General features: G+C 33.2%; 2 protein-coding genes across 3 annotated transcripts in view; one reads left to right on the top strand and one right to left on the bottom strand.

Moving 5' to 3' along the window:
* The window catches only part of crb (cell polarity complex component crumbs), a 34,248-nt gene extending 14,426 nt beyond the window's left edge, over positions 1 to 19,822 (top strand). For both annotated transcript variants that reach the window (XM_011063363.2, XM_087411101.1), the window contains 18 exons: positions 3,616 to 3,986; positions 4,497 to 4,674; positions 5,452 to 5,619; positions 6,753 to 7,080; positions 7,273 to 7,733; positions 8,776 to 9,017; positions 9,135 to 9,360; positions 9,808 to 10,271; positions 10,604 to 10,875; positions 11,069 to 11,471; positions 11,867 to 12,343; positions 12,532 to 13,281; positions 13,366 to 14,182; positions 14,526 to 14,898; positions 15,338 to 15,665; positions 16,027 to 16,344; positions 16,643 to 16,738; positions 17,051 to 19,822. In XM_011063363.2, the coding sequence (XP_011061665.2) occupies positions 3,616 to 3,986; positions 4,497 to 4,674; positions 5,452 to 5,619; positions 6,753 to 7,080; positions 7,273 to 7,733; positions 8,776 to 9,017; positions 9,135 to 9,360; positions 9,808 to 10,271; positions 10,604 to 10,875; positions 11,069 to 11,471; positions 11,867 to 12,343; positions 12,532 to 13,281; positions 13,366 to 14,182; positions 14,526 to 14,898; positions 15,338 to 15,665; positions 16,027 to 16,344; positions 16,643 to 16,738; positions 17,051 to 17,281 (6,503 nt within the window). In that variant the 3' untranslated portion in view covers positions 17,282 to 19,822. The remainder of the gene's footprint in view (positions 1 to 3,615; positions 3,987 to 4,496; positions 4,675 to 5,451; positions 5,620 to 6,752; positions 7,081 to 7,272; positions 7,734 to 8,775; positions 9,018 to 9,134; positions 9,361 to 9,807; positions 10,272 to 10,603; positions 10,876 to 11,068; positions 11,472 to 11,866; positions 12,344 to 12,531; positions 13,282 to 13,365; positions 14,183 to 14,525; positions 14,899 to 15,337; positions 15,666 to 16,026; positions 16,345 to 16,642; positions 16,739 to 17,050) is intronic.
* EndoG (endonuclease G, mitochondrial) lies at positions 19,823 to 22,436 on the bottom strand. The gene is made up of 5 exons (XM_011063361.2): positions 21,910 to 22,436; positions 21,409 to 21,602; positions 20,863 to 21,099; positions 20,420 to 20,600; positions 19,823 to 20,145 (listed from the first exon to the last, which is right to left on the bottom strand). The coding sequence occupies exons 1-5, from the start codon at positions 22,159 to 22,161 to the stop codon at positions 20,047 to 20,049; spliced, it is 963 nt and encodes a 320-aa protein (XP_011061663.2). The 5' UTR covers positions 22,162 to 22,436; the 3' UTR covers positions 19,823 to 20,046.
* Positions 22,437 to 22,686: the final 250 nt, after the last annotated feature.

The following is a 22,686-nucleotide window of genomic DNA, read 5'->3' on the forward strand; positions in this document are numbered from 1 at the left end:
TAATATTGTGACGATACAATGTTTCAATTACATACTCACGTATATATTGCTTATTGATCAATTTGAGAAAGAAACAGAGTTTACGCAATCAAAGCTTAAATATTATCATATATATTCAACAATTTACAGAAAGTAAAAAATATCTTTTTAAATTTTAAAATTTTTGTATGTTGCTTAAAAAATTATACACATGTTGAATCATAGAATAATTAATAAGTAGTCTTCGCTTCACTGATCGATTAATTGCAGCGAAAATCTTTTACGCCGTTATGCGTCTTTTTATTTAATCTAAAATACATGTACAATTAAATTGCTCGCTCTACAAATTCGATATCAACTCATTGAGCGCAAAATTATCGAACCTAACTGTCAAGATTAAACCAGTTACCAAGCGTTTTTTTAGACATAGAAAAAGAGACCGATTACATATTAACTAACAATTCAATGATATTAATCGACTAACGGATTAATTATTCTATTTTCATTGTAGACGTATTTCTTTTTTAATATTCTTGAAACGCACGGCATACTTTCCCAGACGATTGCGGTCGTCTCACAGGTGTCCCGTAAGGATCCGTCCATGGTATCCTTACGGATGATGTATGCAGGTTGTTATGCTTTCTAACGGCAATTCTCCAAATCGCTCCGAATGGACTGCATTAGTGTGCAATTCGTCATGAACGCGATACATCCAATCAGGACTCGCGCATTTTCGGTTCTCCACGGTGATTCCCCCGATCCACGATGAAGACCGTTACGTTATTTCTATCGCTTTCTATCATCTAATGTATCTCAAATCGTCAATCGCATTAAACGAAAATAGGGTAATGAGACTAACGGATTAATCATTCTATTTTTCAATTGCTGAGCGCGCAGTTTATACTTGATGTTCAGAGTAATCGTGCACGAAGAAATTAACAATAATTGTCAATTGTCTGTTTTCTTTTCTAAGTACGATAAAGTCGAATTTACGGAGATAAATACATAAATATGAATGAAAAGATTTGCTTGAATAATTAAGAATTAATAATTAATTATAATTATTAGGTGTTGGAATTAATTCGTAGCGTTTTTAATGAAAGATTGTTATTTATTTCACATGAGCATTAAAAAATACATTAATGAAAGTACTTCCCATCACTTGTAAAACGCTACGAATTAATTCCAACACCTAATATAATTTTTAAATTTATAAAATGTAAATAGTCATACAAAGGTATTTGAGATGGTGGATCTTGAATCTATACGAAATCTTACGTAGACTTACGATATCATAATTTCTTGATTCTACGTCTTGATAAATTTTATTTCTTGTGATTGGATAGATTTCTAATAGGAATTGCGAATCAATCTAACAGTTTCTCGGCTCTAATTATCTGCAATCCCCACGCAGCGGACGCGTCATCATTTGTCCCATACAGGAAGATCGACTTCCGGTAATTCCGTCATTGAAGCAATTCCAATTATGGATCTGCGTTTATGTTTACATGTTTTACACATTTCGTATGCGGGACACGCAAGTATGTACGTGAGTTTCTCGGATGTGCCACGTGCCTGTCTCGGAAAATTAATCGCGGAAAAAATCGCGCGAAATTTTTTTTCTATTTTTTCTCATCAATTTTACAAAGGAACACTTTCTTTTCCATGAATTCGTAAATTTATGATTTTGTAATTAAATCTATAAATTTAAAATCATAGGTAGATTAAATTTGAAAATTGATGAATTTATAATAATATCTTAATTCTTACTTTCATAGCTATTACTTAATAACCTTCATATTTCTTAGTTCATGGTATAAGTCCTTATTTGTCAATGTTCTACAATTTTGAGTTTTACGGTATATCTTAAAATCTGCGACTGAGTGCACTATACTTACAGTGAGTAAGATTGATGGCAACCGACCGATAAATAATGCATGACTTCTATTCGCACGTGGCGTTGTAAAGTTGTACTTGCAAGATGACTGGCTGTCCTCCTTGGAAGAAAAGAGAACATGTTCGCGCAATATGGTAAAAATCTCTTTGCACCTTCTTTCACGAGAATAAAAAAGAAATGTAACTCCATTCCGGTAGTGAAGATCCGAGTGTTGGCATCATCCGACATTTACGAGGATAGATGCTTTTAAGATTTAATAAATTCTGAATCAGAAATTGCACGAAAGGATCCGCAAAACTGTATTATCAAAGACGCAATTTTATTAGAATTTTTATAAACAATAAGATTGGAGAAATAAGACCGTTTATGTTAGATACACTGTAATAAATTTATAAAAATATTTCGGTAGTCTAAAGGCTTAGGACGCTCGCATGAAATGCAAGAGATCTGGGTTCGACTCCCGGCCGAGGCAATATTTTTCGCAATAAGTCTATTACAGTTTTTTAGGATTAAATTTGGGAAATTTGGGGGGATTATTAATATTTCAGATTGATTGAATTGAAAGTCCGACAATCATATCGGCACGCAATTATAATTTCTGAAATTAATTCATTTAAATGAATATATATAAAATATATATAAAATAGTTCAACGTCTTAACATTCAGACTGTAGTGACGCTTCATATTTAAAGAAGAATTTTTATAGCATTAAAGATATGATTGTTCTGGAATTCTAATATTAATTCTATAGTATTCTACAATAGAATATATAAGATTTTTTGTGTCAAGGATCTATGAAATGCATTGATTTACAAGAATGTAGATATTCACAATCAAGAATCAACGGCAGGGGACCAAGGTTTCACGTATGTAAAATATGCATGTGACTGAACACGAACGAGTCCTTTCTCACGCGTAAGCGCTCATGACAAAATCATAGTTCATCCTTGGAGATAATGGCACGCAGAGAGAGGCGTTATGTAACACGACGTGTATGCTTGCGGTGATAAATCGTTTTCTTTTCTCGTGGACAATCTTGCTGAGCTCGTTTCGGAGAGTGACTTGAGTGAATGGCTTTATCGACCAAAAACAAATATTCGAAGTTAAAAGGATATAATAAGGATTTAATATATCTATAAAAAAAAGAACCTAAAACACTTACTTTATTTAATCAAATTTAAATGAAATGAAATCAATATGTCAAAGGAATATTAAAAAAATATCCAAAATCATCGAAATAATACCCTTTATTTTATTTTATTTTTAAGAATTAGTTAACACAAAACTAATGTTGTAAAAATGTTAAAAAGCTTGTTCATTGATTGTCTGCGCTACAAGCAACTAAAGTTTAAACACTTCGTCGTTGATAATGCATGTGTCAGCACTTATATCTCGTGACATATTGCGGCTATGACCGATAATAAAAATTAGAGTGAAATAATAAAGTAGTCTCTCTTCTCTTTTTTTGGGGGGGGATTCTTTTCTTTCAAAAACTTCTATTGGATTTTTATTAAAACATTAAAATTAAAATGTTCTTTCTTACATTATATTTATTTGTAATATTCCAAGAATTAACGATCTCTATTCGTGATGACTATAGTCATCAGGATCGATGAACTGTACGATTAATGATCTAGAAAAGCCATGAAATCTGCGAATGCTGTAACGCTAAGTGAACATTATCAGAATCTGCAAACCCATCATCAAACTTTCTAACGGAGTTTTATCTCTATTACAGTTCTGGCCACTTTGTTGGCTCTTACTCACGAAGCGCCCCAGAATCCCAAACATCAAAATTACGAGGAGCATCCTCGCGAGGCTTATTTCAACGGTTCGGCATTCTTGAAATTGAGTTCCTTCGTATCGGTGCACCGTCACAGTGGCCTCAGCTTCCGCACATGCGAACCCGGTCGACTATTTCTACAGAAGTACGATGACAATTCGATCAGTCTCGAAGTGACACCCGAGGGACTGCTCTTTGTGGCTGTCGTCAATCAGCAGAGATATCGAGCCAGGCTAAATGCCAGGCTTCTAAACAACGTCTGGCACACCGTTAACTTGTTTTTTAGACTCGGCAATCTCACTTTAAATGCCGCCGGTCACACTCAGGTAAATATTGATCAAATATTAATATATAATTAAAGAATACAGAATTAAATTTTTTACATTTATATGTTATAATAATATATCAAAAATACAATAATATTCTATTTTATTTATTTTAAGTCATTTAAAAAAAAATAAAATAGATTTTATTAAACTTCTGTTGGATACAAACGAAAAATCAGATTGTATAAAGAGCAGCTATTAAATATAAATATAAATTTAATAGACATAGTGTGACAATAATTAGCCTGAAATTTTTTAAAGAATTTTTTAATTAAGACATTAAAATTGAAATATTTGTTTCCTACGTTATATATTTGTAATATTCAAAGAATTAATGATCTATATATATAATCGCTGTTACAGATAGTTATTGAAAAAATTTATTACTTCAGATTTATTAATATAAATAATGAACTTAATAGATTTTAAATATTTATGAAAAAAGATCGAGAGGTACTAAGTCAATCTTAAAAATATAGAATATGGATATATAAGAAACATTTTTTTTAGATGGTTGCGAATACGACTTACAATTCCGCCATCCTAACGCTTCCTGACTATAATGTGAACAGTTCGCTCATAGTCGGCGAAGGATTCAGAGGTTGTATCTTGCAAGGGCCTGGGATTCTCTTCAACAACAGTATTAATAATGGAGCCGTTTTTGGACCCTGCTCGGATATCAAAGGATGTAAGAAAATCCATAAATTTTTTACTAAAGTAATATTTTTCTCTAAGTTATCGTAGAGTATTCTTGCACCGATAAGCGTTGAATTATCACATATGGGAGATCGTTAATGTGTAGTTGCTATTATATACCTACAAGTAATAGTAGAACACTCTTAAGCCAGAATTATAATTAGTTAAGTCATCGAGCGATAATATTGCAACAGTAGATCAATACCTCATTGTAAACAGAATATTCTTAGATATATTAATTAAACAAGCTATAATTAGGTATAATAATTAAGCAATTATTGAGTGATAGCAGCAGATTAGATATCATTATATCAATGAAAAATCTAGAGAAAAGCGAATAAATTAGAAAAATACATAAATTTTTTTAAATAATTTTAATTTTTATTACTCTTTTTATTTTATCATGTCTAATACCTTTTTTTATTTGACTTACCTTTTTTATATTTTTTATATTTTACAATATATTAATTATTTATAAGTATTAAGTGCGGCTATACTTTTAATTCCGTCTCGGAATTGAAACAAGGAAGGATTTTGCACCAACTAATTTTTTTCTCTTTCTTTGGGATCTTAATGATTTATCGTGATATTTGTCCTATATAAATCTTTTACATTATTTTTACACAAAAGATTACGACAGAAAACAAGAAGAAGAAGAAGAAGGCAAGAGAAAAAGAAAAGTATTTTAAATAATAAGCATTGCACGTGTTTCTTCTGAGTAAAGTGCACTTATTGCATGCGAGTTTTGTGAAAAATAAAAAATTTTCAGGTGGAACGAGCGGCCTCGGCACAGGGGTCACTTCCGCCACAATGGCCACTATGGATTTCTGTCACCATGAGCCATGCATGATGCATGGTAAATGCGTGTCGCGACAGGATCGCTATGAGTGCCACTGTTACGCCCGATATTCCGGCAACAACTGCCAAATTGACAATGGTAGACCTCGTCGATACCTTGAATACGCGACGTATACAATGTATGTGGGGCGAGCGGATTCATACCCGACGCACGCGTTAAATGGCAATGTTACGTTATGTAATTACACGTTGAGACGAGAAGATATCGTCCTGTCGTAGATTTATTCATAGTTTCACGAAAACATTTCATGAAAATAATGCAAAATCAAATTAAGATATTAATGAAAAACTTTATATTCACGGAATGTTGAAGCATGAATTAAGTATTATAATATGTGTGAATAAGGATGATTTTTTTTTTAAATACAATTTAATAAAATTATGTTTTTCATGAAAACTGTCGTTTTTCGAACTGTATAACTGTCGTAAAATAATTATATGTCTATAAATTGAAGGATTCAGTTTAATTTAAAGAAGTAATTTGTTATACATTTTTGCTGTATTTAACACATTTTTCCTCGAGAGATTCATAAGAGATTAGAATTTAATATAATTACACTGCTACGATAAATAGGGTATGAACTCTGCATCGTCTTTCCCCACCATGTAATTCATACATGATGTACATCGTAAATGTAGATTTGTTTTGCTTTGAAGCAATGTATAGAAATTTATAGAAATGCTTTTTGCCTAACATTCAAACATTTGCTTCAAAATCATGCTCGCTCAATTATTTTAGATACGTGTTGCTTTGCCTTTTTTTTCTTTGAACAATATTATTTACCAGAAAAATTGCTTCGAAGTTAAGCAAAATAAGTTGCTTTGCGTAAAATTGCTTAAACATGTGAATATATTATCGTATTTATAAAAGGTTAAATGTTGATAATTACATTTCAGTCAAACTAAATATAGCAACTAATATTTGTTTCTAATATGTTTTATTTTTTCTTCTGTCTAAATTTAATAATTTTGTCAATAATTATTTATTTATATTATAATTTTTAAATTTATAATACGGAATTACAATTTATAATTATATTTGTTGTTACATAGATATAATTATAAAAAAATGAGAAATATAATTTAAAAAGAGACTTTTACATCTGCATGCGATAAATCATGCTATTGCAATTAATATCGCTCCATTTTATCTTTCGCCGATTTTGTGTCTAAAAAAAATATCTTCGATAAGAAAGCGAATTTTTTTCTCAGGTTCACCTTGTCAGAACACACCTTGCCGCAACGGTGGCACCTGTAGCGAAGATGTGCGCGGTGACTTCAGTTGTAGCTGTAAGCCCGGTTTTACTGGCAGCTTCTGCGAATCTCAATTGGGAGTACGATTATGCGAGCAGAATCCATGTAGAAACGACGGCATTTGCATGGCGCTAACAGACAGCGAGTATAAGTGCCAGTGTCAGCCTGGTTGGACTGGGAAGAAGTGTGAAACTAATATCAATGAATGCGCTTCGAATCCGTGCAAGAATGGTGGCATCTGCATCGACGGGATCAATAATTATACATGCAGATGTGATAGAACTGGGTGAGTCTCTTTTAAGTATAGCTGAAATTAGACTTTAAACAAAATTGCAATTTATATGTAATATATAACATATACATCATGTCTTGGCATTGTTCAACTTGCTACTTCATTCCATTAATTTTCGCGAAAATAATGCTGCACAAATTCTTAGATTCTTCTATTTCTAATACATTTCATTTCTCTTCTCTTCAGCTATGAGGGTCTCAACTGTGACGTAGACATCGACGAATGTGAGGCGAATCCGTGCTTGAATAATGGCATATGTTATGATTATTACGGCGCCTATATCTGCCACTGTCCGACAGGCTTCGAGGGTCAGAATTGCGAGCTTAATCTGAATGAGTGCTTGATCGAACCCTGTGCTAATGGCGGTAAGTGCATCGACGACGTGGGCACTTATCACTGCGAGTGCATCCCAGGATTCACTGGTCGTCATTGCGAACTGAGAGGTCTCTGCGAGAACGCAGCCTGTCCGCCTAACAGCATCTGCGTGGAGGACTCCCATGGACCTCAGTGTGTCTGCAATCCCGGTTTTATGGGTAATCCGCCTAATTGCACTGTCAACTACTGCGCCAGCAATCCTTGCGCCAACGGTGGCACTTGTACCAGCGGCAAAGATGGTTTCAATTGCACCTGCTTACCTGAATGGAGAGGTAAAAATTAATCATGATTAAATTTAACAACATTTGCTTACCTCGACATTGTAAAATTATCCTAATATTGACAGTTTTACGTAAATAAAAAGTCATTTATTTTATATCAAATTACAAAATGTTCTCTTCCTTTGTTATTAATAATTTTTATAGTTTCTATAATTATTTTAATTATAATTGTCTATTTTATACATTTTTATTTCTTCAAAACTTTCTATTTGTAATTTACTGTAAATGAAAAAAATATCAAAGAGTAATTAAAGTTAGGCTCTTGAGATAAGAATTAAATAATAAATGAAAACACAGGTGATTAAGACCCTAAATTCACAGTAATTGGAGCGATTATATCAACATATATTTCTCAGTACTACATATATATAACAAATATCGAGCGTTTCGGCTTAATTCAAATCATCTTCAGCAGTCTAGTACAATAAAATCTCTTGATGAATAATTCCAAGCATCTTGATAGTCTCGTATAATACAACTTCCCTAATACAATTCAAGTAGTCGCAAATCAAAATAATCGAGTGCAGTAAGGGAATCTCTCAGAGTCGCTAAAGATGCTTGGCTTTATGATATTCTTTTTGCCGATCGTGATTTAATTTATAGTATTTCATTGTGCAGTTATGGAGTAGTTCGCACTTAGTCTAACAGCTAAATGACCGTTACACACTTCAGATTTGATAATCGTCTACTTTGATTTGCAATTACTTGAATTGTATTAAGGAAGTTGTATTATACAAAATAAGATGTTTGGAATTATTCATCAAGAGATTTTATTATACTAGACTGCTGAAGATGGCTTGAATTAAGCTGAAACGTTCGATATTTGTTATATATATGTAGTACTGAGAAATATGTATATATTGATATAATCGCTCCAATTACTGCGAATTTAGGCTCTTAATTGCCCGTGTTTTCATTTATTATTTAATTTGAAAAAAATATTTTTAGTTATTTTTAATTTTAATTTTTAATAATATCGGTTTTTCGACACGCTTAGAATTTTTTTAAGAGAAAACTATAAATGTTTTTGCAGGGAAGAATTGCCAGATCGATATAGACGAATGTCTATCACAACCATGTCAGAATGGTGGTACCTGTATCGATCGTGTTAATGGATACACTTGCAACTGCACTAGAGATTTCGTGGGTGATAATTGCGAACGGGAATATGATGCATGCGTCATAAATCCTTGTCAAAACAATGGTACCTGTATGCTGATGCCAAGATCAAAAAGAGAATTCGTTTGCGAATGTCTACATGGCTTTGAGGGCAAGGTATCGTAATTTTGACTTATAAGATATACAGAATTTATAGATATCATATTTTATTGAAAAATTTTGATGTGAAAATGTAAAGTAAATTTAATTAAATTTAATACGACGTGATTCAAGGTGTGCGACGTGAATATCGATGATTGCATAGACGTGATGTGTCCAGATGACAAGATTTGCGTTGATGGTATCGCTAATTACGAATGCAAATGCCGCGAGGGCTACAGAGATCCCAATTGCACACTGATTGTGGATCATTGTGCGACAAAACCGTGCAACAATAACAGCACGTGCATCGATCTCGGTGATCGCGGTTTCGAATGTAAATGTATAGAAAGCTTTCAAGGCAAGTATTATCAAATTTTAAATTAGATGACTCACGAAATCAAAGAGTTGAACAACTCTCTGAATTAGCTTTTAAATGAATGAAGCGATTTCGTAACGATGTAAATAAAGGATACACACACACATACGCACATTGTATCAATTTTTCCTTGCATGTAGCGTTATTATTATAATTTTTTGTTTCCAAGAAAAGACTATGTAAGAAAATATAGATATGAAACAATCTCTGAACAGTCTCTTACGAAAAAATTATGTTCTCCTTTAATTTTAATGTACTATTATATTAACTTAGTCATATATATAGTTTTATCTTTTTACATTAAAATAAAGATATGCATTTGTATGTTTCAAAAAAAGAAACTTTTAGCTTGTTTGTATTATCAGAAAAGTATATAATATTTCAAACAGTTTCTTTCGCAAAAATTGAATTTTTAAATATCATTCGCAGGTCAGTATTGCGATCTTGATGTAAACGAATGTGAGTTGCACGGCAATTCTCTATGCAACAACGGGATCTGCATTAATACTGAGGGTAGCTACAATTGCTTCTGCCGGCCGGGTTTTTCCGGTGATCATTGTGACATCAATATCGATGAATGTTTGTGCGGTCCTTGCAAGAATAATGCTACGTGTCTCGATGGTATCAACATGTTCCAGTGTGTATGTCAACCAGGTTATACTGGTAAAACCTGCGAGATAGACGTGAACGAGTGCGACAGTAACCCGTGCCACAACGGGGCACAATGTGTCAACGGTATAGCATCATACACGTGCGTGTGCCCGGTTGGGTTTCTCGGTGTTAATTGCGAGATCAACATTGACGAATGCGAATCATCACCTTGTATGAATCAAGGAAAGTGTATTGATGGCATAAATGGTTACACTTGCGATTGCAGCGATACTGGTTTTGAGGTAAAGCTCCTTTTAGTAAATTAAGAAAATAATTTACTGTTATTATCAATAAAATAGAATCTTTTTTAAAGTGCACACAGCTATTTTGTGATTCCAATTACTTTTTACATTTAGTCTTTTTATTTAATTTAATATATTAAATGTTTAACTTGTGGGAAATAAAAATTTTTAAAAGTAAGTTGAATTATAATTTCGTTAATTGTTGTTTCTAATTATATTCAATATTTTAATTTATTTTTACATATTATTTAAATCTAATTTAAAAAGTAAGAATTTTATTAAATTTAATTGTTTGTTTATAATTAAAAATTTTTTAAACTCCGATTTTTAAGGGTCTGCATTGCGAGAATAATATCGATGAATGTTTGCCGCAACCGTGTGTAAATGGTGGACTGTGTCTGGACGACATCAAAAGTTACAAATGCCAATGTTATACCGGCTACACTGGTAAGAATTGCGAAATAGATGTGAACGAGTGCGAGAGTTCGCCCTGTCAGTATAATGGCACTTGTCTCGAGCGATCAAACAAAAATCTTTACAAGAGCGAGGCTCTAAATTTACCTGCGATCTTTACCCAGGAATTCAATTACACCAATGCCAGCGGGTAAGCCTTTAAATAATTCTTTCAGCTAATTCCTAGTTTTTTCTTATTTTATTTCAAAATTTTGTTCAGAAATATTCCACGTTCCATAAAATGCGTAACGCATTAAGATGATGACTTGAAATCTGTGATTTTTGAAATACTTTTTACGTTTTTTATCGGATGTAAAAGGAATAAGTTCTTGAAATCTTGATAGATATGAGTGCCTCTGCGTCCAAGGTGTCACCGGCAAGAATTGTGAAGTGAATATCAACGAATGTGACAGCAATCCCTGTGGTCCAGGTACCTGTATGGATCGCATCGGTGGCTACACTTGTGATTGTGACGAGGGCTACGAAGGAGATCACTGCCAACACGAGATTGACGAATGCAAAAGATACAGTCCCTGCGAGCATGGAGTGTGCACAGATGGTAGAGCTGACTATTTTTGTACTTGTGAATCGGAATACGGTGGCAAAAATTGCTCGGTAAAGTTAATGGGCTGTCAAGGCAATGCTTGTCAAAATGGAGGCACTTGCTGGCCCTACCTAGTCGATGAGACCATTCACAAGTTCAACTGCACGTGTCCCAACGGCTACCACGGTGAAGTCTGTGATTATGTAAGTGTTTATATTTCTTATTAAGCATTTTTTTTTAAACAATTTTAATATAATTTCGAATAATTAAAAACATTCTGCGTTTCATGAAACATTTTTTATAAATTCACTTTTAACTAATAAATTTTTTTATAAATTTTTTTCAACAAAATTTTTGCTTTATTTACAAAACTTCTCTATTTTTATCATACTTGAAAAAATTTCGAATAATTAATAATCATTAGTCATTGCAAAAAGAATGCAAAAAGTATTTATCATTCACGCTTAATTATGCTTTATCGCACACGTTAACTTTTTCCCGAAGCGCTTCTGGCGGAAGAAGGTGCGTAAACGTGTCCCACTTGTATAAGCAATTTGATAAACATCTTAAGTGTTATTATTGCTCGATAAATTCACAGGTGACGACAATGTCTCTAAGCGGCAGCTCGTATGTCTTGGTGAACACCACGCGCGACGAGGGCTACGATATCCAATTTCGCTTCAGGACTACCTTACCGAATGGTCTGCTAGCTATTGGTAGAGGTGTGACCATTTATATTCTCCAGTTGGTGAACGGCAAACTCAACATACATTCTAGTATATTAAATAAATGGGATGGAGTCTTCGTTGGTAGTGGACTCAATGATTCCAATTGGCAAAAGGCCTTTGTAGCGATTAATGCGACTCATCTCGTTCTTTCCGCCAATGAGGAACAAACTATCTATCCCATCAGTCCCAATGAAGGTTCCAATTCATCGAACCACACATCTTTCCCTACGACTTTTGTGGGCGGGAGTCACATCAACTCCTTGAGCTTCTTGAGAAGATTGTCTCGCTTATCTTCGTTTACTTTCTTTGTCGGCTGCATGGAAGACGTTGTCATCAACGGCGAATGGGTACGTTAATCTAATATTAATTTCGATCTATTTTGATTAATAATCAGAAATTTTTAAGTTCTTTTAACTTATTTATTTTTATTGCCAATCTGCATAATAACAATTTCTTTTGCCAAACTCTTAAAATTGTGTTATCTTCATAATAATTTATACAACAATATTTCATGAGATTCCAAACTTTATTTCAGGTTTACTCCGGCACCACATCAAAAACTATGTACATGGAGGATGTGGAAGCGGGCTGTCCTCGCGAAGCTCAATGCTCACCAAACCCTTGTAAAAACGGCGGTCATTGTACTGATCGTTGGCGCGAATTCTATTGCAAGTGTGAGCGTCCTTACCTCGGTCACACATGCCAGTACAATATGACAGCAGCCACCTTTGGCTACGAGAATATCACGAATGGTTACGTGACCGTAAGGGTCAGCGACGCAGCCAGACGTACTGTCAGCTCGGTCGTTGATATCTCCATGTTTATTCGCACACGGGAGAGCTATGGTGATATCTTCTATCTGGGTACGGAACCAGATTCTCAAATCGATCAAAAGTCTCAAGAGAAGACCTACATAGCGGCACAATTGGAGGGCGGGGAATTGCGTGTGAGGATTCAATTTAACGGCACGGAAGCTTACTCCGTCGGTGGTGTAAAGCTCAATGATGGAAACAACCATTTGATCCAAGTGGTGAGAAATGTCACTCTCGTTCAAGTGAAAATCAACGATACCGAATACTTCCGCAAAACCATCAGTGCTACAGGTGATCTAAATGTTACCGTTTTCTATCTGGGAGGACTTCCACAGTCATCACGATACATTCGTCAAGTTGATAGACAAATGGAAGTGCAACAAACGCCACAAATTAATTTCAAAGGCATTATCCAAGATGTGAAGATATCAAACGGTACAAAAACGATGGTCGTAGAATTTTTCCCGCTAAAGGTGATTAGAATCCTTTTTCATATATTAGCAATAATTATGTACAATATACTTTGAAATTTATAAATAACTCTTATTTTCTTTTAGGCACAGGACATTCCTGCACTTATTCAGTTCGGCAATGTCTCCTTCGATCCTGAAAAAGTCCTCGAGGGTGTGGTGACGGACGATGTGTGTGTGAGCAATCCGTGCAATCACAATGGCACATGTCATGTCACGTGGAATGACTTCTGGTGTCAGTGCCCGCGCGGTTACACCGGCAAAACTTGCCAAGAGATGGAATTCTGTCAGTTGCAAGACTGTCCGGCGGGATCACGTTGCCAGAACCTTGACGACGGTTACGAGTGCATCGCCAACGCGACCTTTGACGGTGTTTCTACTCTCTTCACGTATACGTACGGTCGCGTTACAGATACTGCCAGTGATCTACCACTTGACACCATCGAGATCACCTATCGATCCAATACTGGTGGCACGTTACTTCACATAGCGCCTCACATGGGTGATCAACACTTCACCGTATTCATCTTCAAAGACAATGTCACCGTATCCTGGCGGCTCGATTTAGAAAATCAAAATAATGTCTCTTTTGGTAAGAGCCAACCTGACGGAAACTGGACTTCATTGCTCATCAAACTGAACAACAATTCCGTGGAATGCGGTTACGCTAATCCTACTGAAGAACAGCCTCGTATGAGTCTCAACTTTAGCTTCCAACTGTGGTACGATCTACTGATAACAGGAACAGTTACTCTCGGTGGAATTTCCTCCAGTGCCTTGTCCGACAAGGATACTTACCTTACTGTTGGATCTAGACCTGAGAATAGAAACGGAATTGAGGGCAATAGCGTGGATTATGAACATAGGCTGACGACCACCATGCCTCCACATAGTATGATATCCGGTGCGTATAAAATTTTGGTATAAAGAATTTTAATTAGCTTTAAATATTATTTACACGTTGTATGCAACAAATATTAAATTAAGTAATATCACAGTCATCAGTTTACAGTCATCAGTTATCAGTTTATTTCATATCATTTAAAAATGGAAATGCATAAACTCCGAACTTTTAATCCCTGATTCTACTCGGTTCTGAACATTCGAGAAATTCAATTATTGTTTTCATTCTAAAACTTTTAGTCGTCTCCGTAGAATTGATTCTCTCTTTCTTTGTTGTTTTAAAAAAATGTTTAATATTTTTTTTTCTTGAAATCAGAAATTTATTCTTTTCTTTACATACACAGGAGAACCATTTAAGGGTTGTCTCGGTGAAGTACGTATCGGCAGCATATTGTTGCACTATTTCACCTACGAAGAAGTTTATCAGAATGCGAACTTCACCCCGTTGGAGTACCTGGAATTACGGGATAACGATAACGCCACTCATCGCGACAGTATCGGTTGTCAATTGTGTTTCGACATGGATTGCCAAAACAATGGTTATTGCTTCGATAAGGCCAATAGTTACGTCTGCGAATGTCCGGCAGGTTATGCCGAGGACGACTGTTCTTTTAATATTGACGAATGCATCGACAACAAGTGCCAAAACGGCGCGACTTGTGTCGACGGTATCGCCAATTATACCTGCGTATGCAAGAATGGATGGCAGGGATGGCTGTAAGTATTCTCTTTTCTTTAAATTATTTTAGGTTTATATACAAGGAGGGATTAATATTTTGTGTGTGTGTGTGTGTAACTTAATTATAAAAAAGACATTAATGATAATTAATAAATAATAATTAATAATCAAATGTATTAAGCATTATTACATTAGTAAATATTTATAATTAATTAATATGAACGTCGGTTGATACAGAAAAGTCATACATTTTGTATATAGGGGACATTTAAAAAAATTCTGAATCTTTTTTATCAACTTATCATATCAGAAAGTCATGTGAAGTCATATGATTTATATCATATCACACGCACACAAAACCCACCTATACATATATCTCAGCAGAACAAAGATAAAATTCCATGAAACTGTATTCTGTAACAATTAAGAAGGGATTATGATTCTCTCTTATCAAGTTCCTTTCTTATCTGATTACAGATGCGATAGCGACATCAACGAGTGCGTAACGCTTAGTCCGTGTAAACACGAGGGCGTATGCGTAAATCTACCGGGCTCGTTCAGGTGTGAGTGCCCTGATCAATTCACTGGTGAACTATGTGAAAGCTTCCGACTAATCACCTGCAAGAATGAGCCATGTAAAAGCGGAGCAACCACATCCTGCTTAGACGAACCGAATCCAAAAACCGGTAACAATTTCACCTGCAATTGCGCACCCGGCTACGACGGCCCGACCTGTGACACACCTTATTGTTTCCACACAAAGTGCCAAAACGGAGGTAGATGCGAGTTCCTCATTCCATATAAGGTATATCTTTCTTCTTTCTGCGTTTTTATATTTTGATATTCTAAGGAGTATAATTTGAAAATTATTGTTATTATTATATATTTAATTAGATTTTTTTATTAGATTCTTATTTGGAAATTTCGAGAAGTGAAGAGTAAATTATAAAAATTAAAAATAATTAAATTTCTTGTCCATTATTTTTAAATTCTAGATTCTTTGAGTTTCTGGACTAAAAATTTGAAACCTGTAAGTTTTAGAAATCTCGAACATCTTTAAATTCTTAGATTTTATAATTTTTATTTGGAATTGTAATTCTAATTTCATCTCTCGAGAATTCCTTTGTATCGTTTAATCATTCTGCAATTATTATTACGTGAAATAGGCGCCAAAATGCATCTGTCCCGTCGGTTACACTGGTACGTACTGCGAGATCAACATTGATGATTGCGCGGTAGATTCTGAGGGCAACGGGCCCTGCCAGAATGACGGCAAGTGCTACGATGGAGTGAACAAGTACGTGTGCGATTGCCAGGGTACTGGATATTCCGGAATTAATTGTTCCATCGACGTGAATGAGTGTCAGGATTTAGAGATCGATTGTGGGCACGGTAAATGCGAGAATCTGCCTGGTATCTATCAGTGCATCTGCGACGACGGCTATTGCGGCTACAATTGCGGCATGGCGAATCCATGCCAGGATGTGAGTCCTTTAATTTTCTGCCGAGAAAATAGCGCCATTGATAAATAATGTGGAAAAGAAACTGCAAAATTTTGATAAATTAAAAATTAAAAAATAACTTGATATAAAATCTAATGGATAAGCTATAAATATTAGAAAATTGGAAAAGCTTAATGAAAAATAAAATTTTACGAGTCCTTATTAAAGTTATAATAATGAAAATTAAAACAAAAAAATTTGTTATAATTATTTGCACGTGTTTAATTTCTTCTCAATCATTATAATGCGTAAGTAACCTTTGTCTTAATATTTGATTTAGGATTTCTGCCACAATGGTGGCACGTGCGAATGTGGTGACGATGGTGAATACATATGTCGATGCACTCCTAATTACACGGGACGAAATTGTACAGAGGTAAAATAAAATTTGAAGAAGATTTAGATCATATGCACAAGTTATGAAATTAGCCAGTGATTCAATAAGAATGCATAAAATATACAATATTATCATCATTATTCTATACAAAAGTTTTAAATATTAAAAACAATTTTATATATATATATATATATATATATATATAATATGTGTATATATATATATTATATAAACAAATAAATATATTAAAATATACACATAATGTTTACACAACAAAGTTTATTTATATAAATTATTTATTTTTATGTACATATATCGATAACAAATATATGCATAATTTATATTTTTCAGCTGGAATATAATTATTTAAGCGGCCAAGCCCTCGACATAGTGGTAATCGTAGGTCCGATCGTGGGCTGTCTCCTCCTAATTGCCATCGTATCTCTTATAGCGCTTTTTATGATGGCAAGGAAAAAACGTGCAACACGTGGCACATACAGTCCAAGTGCTCAGGAGTTCAGCAATCCAAGAGTGGAGATGGATAATGTAATGAAGCCTCCACCAGAGGAGAGATTGATATAAACGTGGCAATCGGAAGGAGGTAAACCGTAATTAGGTAATGCGAGTGAATTTCGATATGTGGAAACTGCTTTTCGAAAGAACAGATTTCGTATTATGCGAAAGAAAATTAATAAGAATAAAATAATATCATTTCTTTTACTCTTTTTCTAAAATTAAAATTATTAAAATTAAAATCATAAATTTTTTGCTTTTATATAATTTTATATAATTATATAATTTTGCTTACTTGCAAATTTGCAATTGTAAATCTTTCCATATATCGAGCCATTTGCATAGCCTAATCTTCCGAAAATGTGATTCACCATAGCGAAGATTTTCGACTGAATGCAGATGGCTCAATAAACAGCCAAGTCGTTGACGTGAAACGATCATCGCGTCTTCTAGTCCTCGCTGTTTCATCGTTACAAAAAAATAGACAGAAAGGAAAATTTATTATAAAATTAAATTTTAGATCTTTCGGAATTCGATTAAAAAATTTCCGTAAAATCTTTTTAATTCAACGTTTGTAAAGAATCACGTAGACAATGATTCTAGGATTAATAAAATAAAAACGTTTTTACAACGATACAATTTTCGACGGCATGTTTGCCAATAGAGGATAATTATCGATCGAGTGGATTTGAAAACTTGGCATTGCGTTGGAACTTCAAAGTCAACGTTTTGTTTCGAGCTTTCTGAGAATGTATAATATGGAATGTTTCAGAGAAAGAGTATATTTATTGCGAATTTAAAAAGATCGTAATTCTTTTACTTAAATCCAAGGGACCAATGACGATGTTTTAAAATTTGAGAATTCGAGGATTTAGAATTTAATGATTCTAAAGATTCGACAAACTACAGATTGTAAATGTTAAGAATCTATATAAGAGACTCAAAAATTCTGAATTTAAGAATTCTAAGAATTACGGGAGATATATTCGAATATCAAATAATACTCGGATAAAAAGGTTTTATTTAATAATAATAAAAAAATAAACTATATGTCTCCCTTTCTTTCTCTCTCTTTCTCTAAGACATCCTGTAAATAACACGCGTAAAATAAATATCACATAGATTATAATAAAGTGTACTTAAAGCTCTCAGAAGTGTCCTTAAAACGTAAAGCAATACTCGAAGGAGGCGAATCCGAGCAAACAGACCCGTCCATTTTAGTGCCTAATGTATACTTTACTTAAAGAGATATTATTTATAAGTCGCGATGCATGCAATATTGATAAATGAGAATAAACAGAGGAAACAAGCAGAACGATATTCCAAAAAGGCGTACGACTTAAAAATACATACTAGATCTCGAGAATAATGCATAATTACTTTCTTACGCTTGCAAAAAATAGGTAAATTAAGGGAGGAATTTTTATGTAGACACTTATTCTGCGAATTCAAACATTTTTTATGTTTGAAACTATTCTGCTAATTACATTTATTTTCCTCTAATTAAATTTTTATTAAATTTGTAATAACTTCCTTTATTTAAAATTTAATTTTAATTATATTTTTTCTTTAATCTATTTGGTTTAAAAAATTTTTATTAATTCCTTTTAATTCTTATCTTATTTTTAGTGTCATTTTATATTTTTTGCTTCTATTAAACTATTTATCATTTATTTTAATTTGCTTTTAACACGTTTTTTATTTATTCAATAGAATTTTAATTATACTTTTTATATGTATTAATTAAATTGCAATAAAGTTCTCTTTTAATTTGCCTATTTTCGCAAGAATTAGTCTTAAATATCGTCAAGCAGCGACATATATTCTGACTTATTATAAAGAAACATGGATAGTGTCAAGTATTTCCGATGTGAACATAAAAAAAAAAATTCTTCGCGCACACGGAAAAACTCGCATTATCACCGCGCCTGTTAATTTTGTACATAGACATAGCTCGTAAGATAAAAAGATTATTAATGACTTTATCACATTTAGGATTTTATATGACTATTAGATATTTAAACGATAACAAACGTATTAATCGATACGTACTTATACTACCACGACCAAAGTAGCGACGAGGCGATATCTTATAAGATTTTATCTTGCGATTTTATAAGCGTTTGATTCTTCACTTATAAAGTATTTGTGTTCAAGACTGAGTTCCCAGCGTTTGAAATAAGAAAAATAAAGAAAATCCAGATGTATATACCGAATATATGTATATATACATTCCATATTTATATATTCAACAAAACTAAATTTGTATTAATTACATCCTTTTTATTCAATTTTTTTATTTTGCCCAAATATGTAAAAATCGTCTGAATATGTATAGTTCAAATAACTATTTCGTTTCTATTCATTTCAAAACGCTATGTAAAATTATTTATACGCATAATTTTTATTTCACAGTAAATATAGGTATATCTATATCTAAATCTTCGACATAAGAGTCAAGAGAATAAATACGGTAGATATGAGCGCGTTTTATTCGGTATAAACGAGTCGAAAATATACAGTACATTGCGTTACACAATTAAATATAGCGACTCCAAGCGGACGACTAAATGTACAAAATGAATAAACGCATATGTAAACAAAAACGAATTGACGCATCAACAAATATCTTTATTCGATAAAATAAAATACAAAGCAGCTAAAACAATATATAATATGGATAATATAAAATATCATGATAAAACTTCTAAAATTATGTACAATGAATTAAAAAATAATGGATTTGATTTAAATATACATATGTGTGATGATGTGTCAGAAAATAAAACTCTTTACGATCTGAATAAGAAAAGAGAATGGAGCAGTCGTCAAATTCAGCCTGTATTCTTGCCATTCACTTTGCTTAATTTATTTCGTGAAATTTTGTCGAAGAATAAAAGTCCAGCAGCGCGTTCAATGCTGTCTGGTGGTACCTGTTAAAAAATTGATCAAATTCTTATAATATAAATTTATTATTTCTTATTATACTGAATAAATTTAATACATTACTTATTTTTTACACTTGTATAATTATTCTAATACGTAGTTGTAATAATCTCTTCTATTATAATTAATAATGTATTGGCAATTTAATTATGTTTATATTGCTATACACTTAAATATATATTTATAATTTTTATATATACAGAATGTGTTTCACATAGTTTTTAATATCTTTTATATTTTATATATAATTTTTTGGAATACCTGGAAATTAGTAAGTGGTGCATTATCATCAATCGGCGTATTCGGCATTACAAAAGCTTCCATTTCAAGTTTGCCATCGCTGGTTTCACCAACGATCACTTTGTAAAAATGTGTGGGCACTGCCACATGATTTGAGCCTATTACTTCATAACGCACATATTTTTTTCCATCTGCTTCTCTTCTATAAATAAAAAGTAACAATGTAAATTTATTACAATATTTTTCAAAATTAAGTTTCGAGTAAGACAAGCGAAACTTAAGCTTTATAGTAAACATAACACTAATTTGGAGATATATTGTCTCGGCGCTAAGTAAGCGCAGCGTCATATATAATACGTGATAATAAAAAAATTGAACATTAATAAGGTAAATAATAATAATGAAAATAGACAAGATTCACAAAGCAAAAACTGGAAACAGCAAGTAAACGTACTGAAACGCACTTAGGAAGATACAATGGTCCTGTGCACACGTAAACATCCTTGTAAATATTTGTTAATTTTCGAACGTATTTCTCCAGTCTGTTCCAGGAATCTCTGTTGAAACCTTTTCCGATTTGTGGTGCCATATTAGTGAGGAAAAAGGTTTGTTCCATGTGTTTCTGGTCCACTTTATGATTCCCAGCTGCTGCCAGATGACCACGATCATAGCCACTTCCTTTGTAGTCTGTATTCTGTGATCTATTGGCATCATCAAAATTAAGATTCTCAATTGATTAACTTAATCTATTAAATATATAATCATAACAAATGTGGTTTATAAATCAAAACTTAATAAAAAGAAGAGCATAAAACCACAGCAACACAAGATATTCTTTGTGATATTTAATATATAATTACATTAATAAATAATTTAAAACAGTTTAAATTAAACTGTGGTTTTATGCTCTTCTTTTTATTAAGTTTTAATCTATTAAATTTAATTAATAAATTTTCAGATTTTTTTAAGAATAATCTAAAAATTAATAGTAAAAAATTTTATTTCTTTACCTGAAAAAAGGATGTATACTCTCATCAGGCTTGAATTCACATTTTGAGCGATCTACTTCAGTGTTATACTGCAATCTCTCTTTGGTCAAGTGCTCAAATACCCAATGAGCAACTCTGTTTCGCCTGTCATAAGAGAGCACAAAATCCTCATATGACCTGACATGATCCAATCCGGGAAAACCAAATTTCATAATCTGCCGCAATATTATCAAGGTCTAATACGACTATTAGCATTTTTGTAATAATGTTACAAATAATTGTAGCATTAAGCAGTTTCTACATGTCGTTAAGATACTTAATTCTTTTATTACTTGCAATGTTATCAAATTATATTTATTAAATCATTTACCATAACAATTGATTTGTCAAAAATCAATTGCAAATTACGAAATTTTCTTAATTTGTCGCTATATAAATATATATCTATATGTAACATATATAATTAAATAAATCTGAAGGGTTAGTCAATAGTTCTTGATCCGACCCTCGATTTTCACTTACCTGTGATACCCTTGTAGCGGTTGAAGACATTTTGGAGCCCATATCGTGATTGCTTTCAACAGGTATCAAGGGGGTAGCCGCCGAAACGGTACCGAATAAAGGCAAACACGGCATATTCCGAAGTCGCGCCGATGACAACACATTCGTTTCATTGTCTTTCGAATATCGCCTTTGTTCGGAGAATTTGCCCAAACACCAACCTCCCAAACCCGCGCTCGTCAGAGCAGTTAAATTGAACACTATTCGTTTCATTCTACTTACGTTATTCTTTGTTACTCTCCCACGTGATTGCTAATTCCGTAATTATATAAATGTGTCCGACACGAGAAACGAACAAGATTAAGGTAAGTTAGAAACTCACTACAGTCGGGTAAAGTTAGAACGAGCACGTGTTATCTTGACACACACACACACACACACACACACACACACACACACACACACACACACACACACACACACCACACACACACGCACACACCACACGCACATACCACACACGCACACACACACACACACACACACACACACACACACACACACATATATGCAATAGTATCCTAAATATATTATATATATGTGGTACTTTGATCTATTTTTTGTTATGAAAGAGAATTAATTCTGATGGTGTAAATTTTGAATTTCTATTAGTGGAAAAATTAGATTAATTTGTTCCGTCTCACAAGAAAATTTTTATTAATTTATCGTGATAAAATGAAAATTCGACGCGCACACAGACACACATAATTACACTCATTTTCAATCATTTACAGAAAA

This window comes from Acromyrmex echinatior, chromosome 11, assembly GCF_024713525.1.
Source record: "Acromyrmex echinatior isolate Ae372 chromosome 11, ASM2471352v2, whole genome shotgun sequence".
Classification (NCBI taxonomy): domain Eukaryota; kingdom Metazoa; phylum Arthropoda; class Insecta; order Hymenoptera; family Formicidae; genus Acromyrmex; species Acromyrmex echinatior.

What these genes read in the sequence shown, in the direction of transcription:
- EndoG (XM_011063361.2), bottom strand. Translation starts at nt 22,161, where the DNA reads ATGAAACGAATAGTGTTCAATTTAACTGCTCTGACGAGCGCGGGTTTG. An exon ending in CCGCTACAAGGGTATCACAG is followed by an intron (nt 21,603 to 21,909) that starts GTAAGTGAAAAT and finishes ATATTGCGGCAG; the next exon opens with ATTATGAAATTTGGTTTTCC. An exon ending in AGTATACATCCTTTTTTCAG is followed by an intron (nt 21,100 to 21,408) that starts GTAAAGAAATAA and finishes TGATGCCAATAG; the next exon opens with ATCACAGAATACAGACTACA.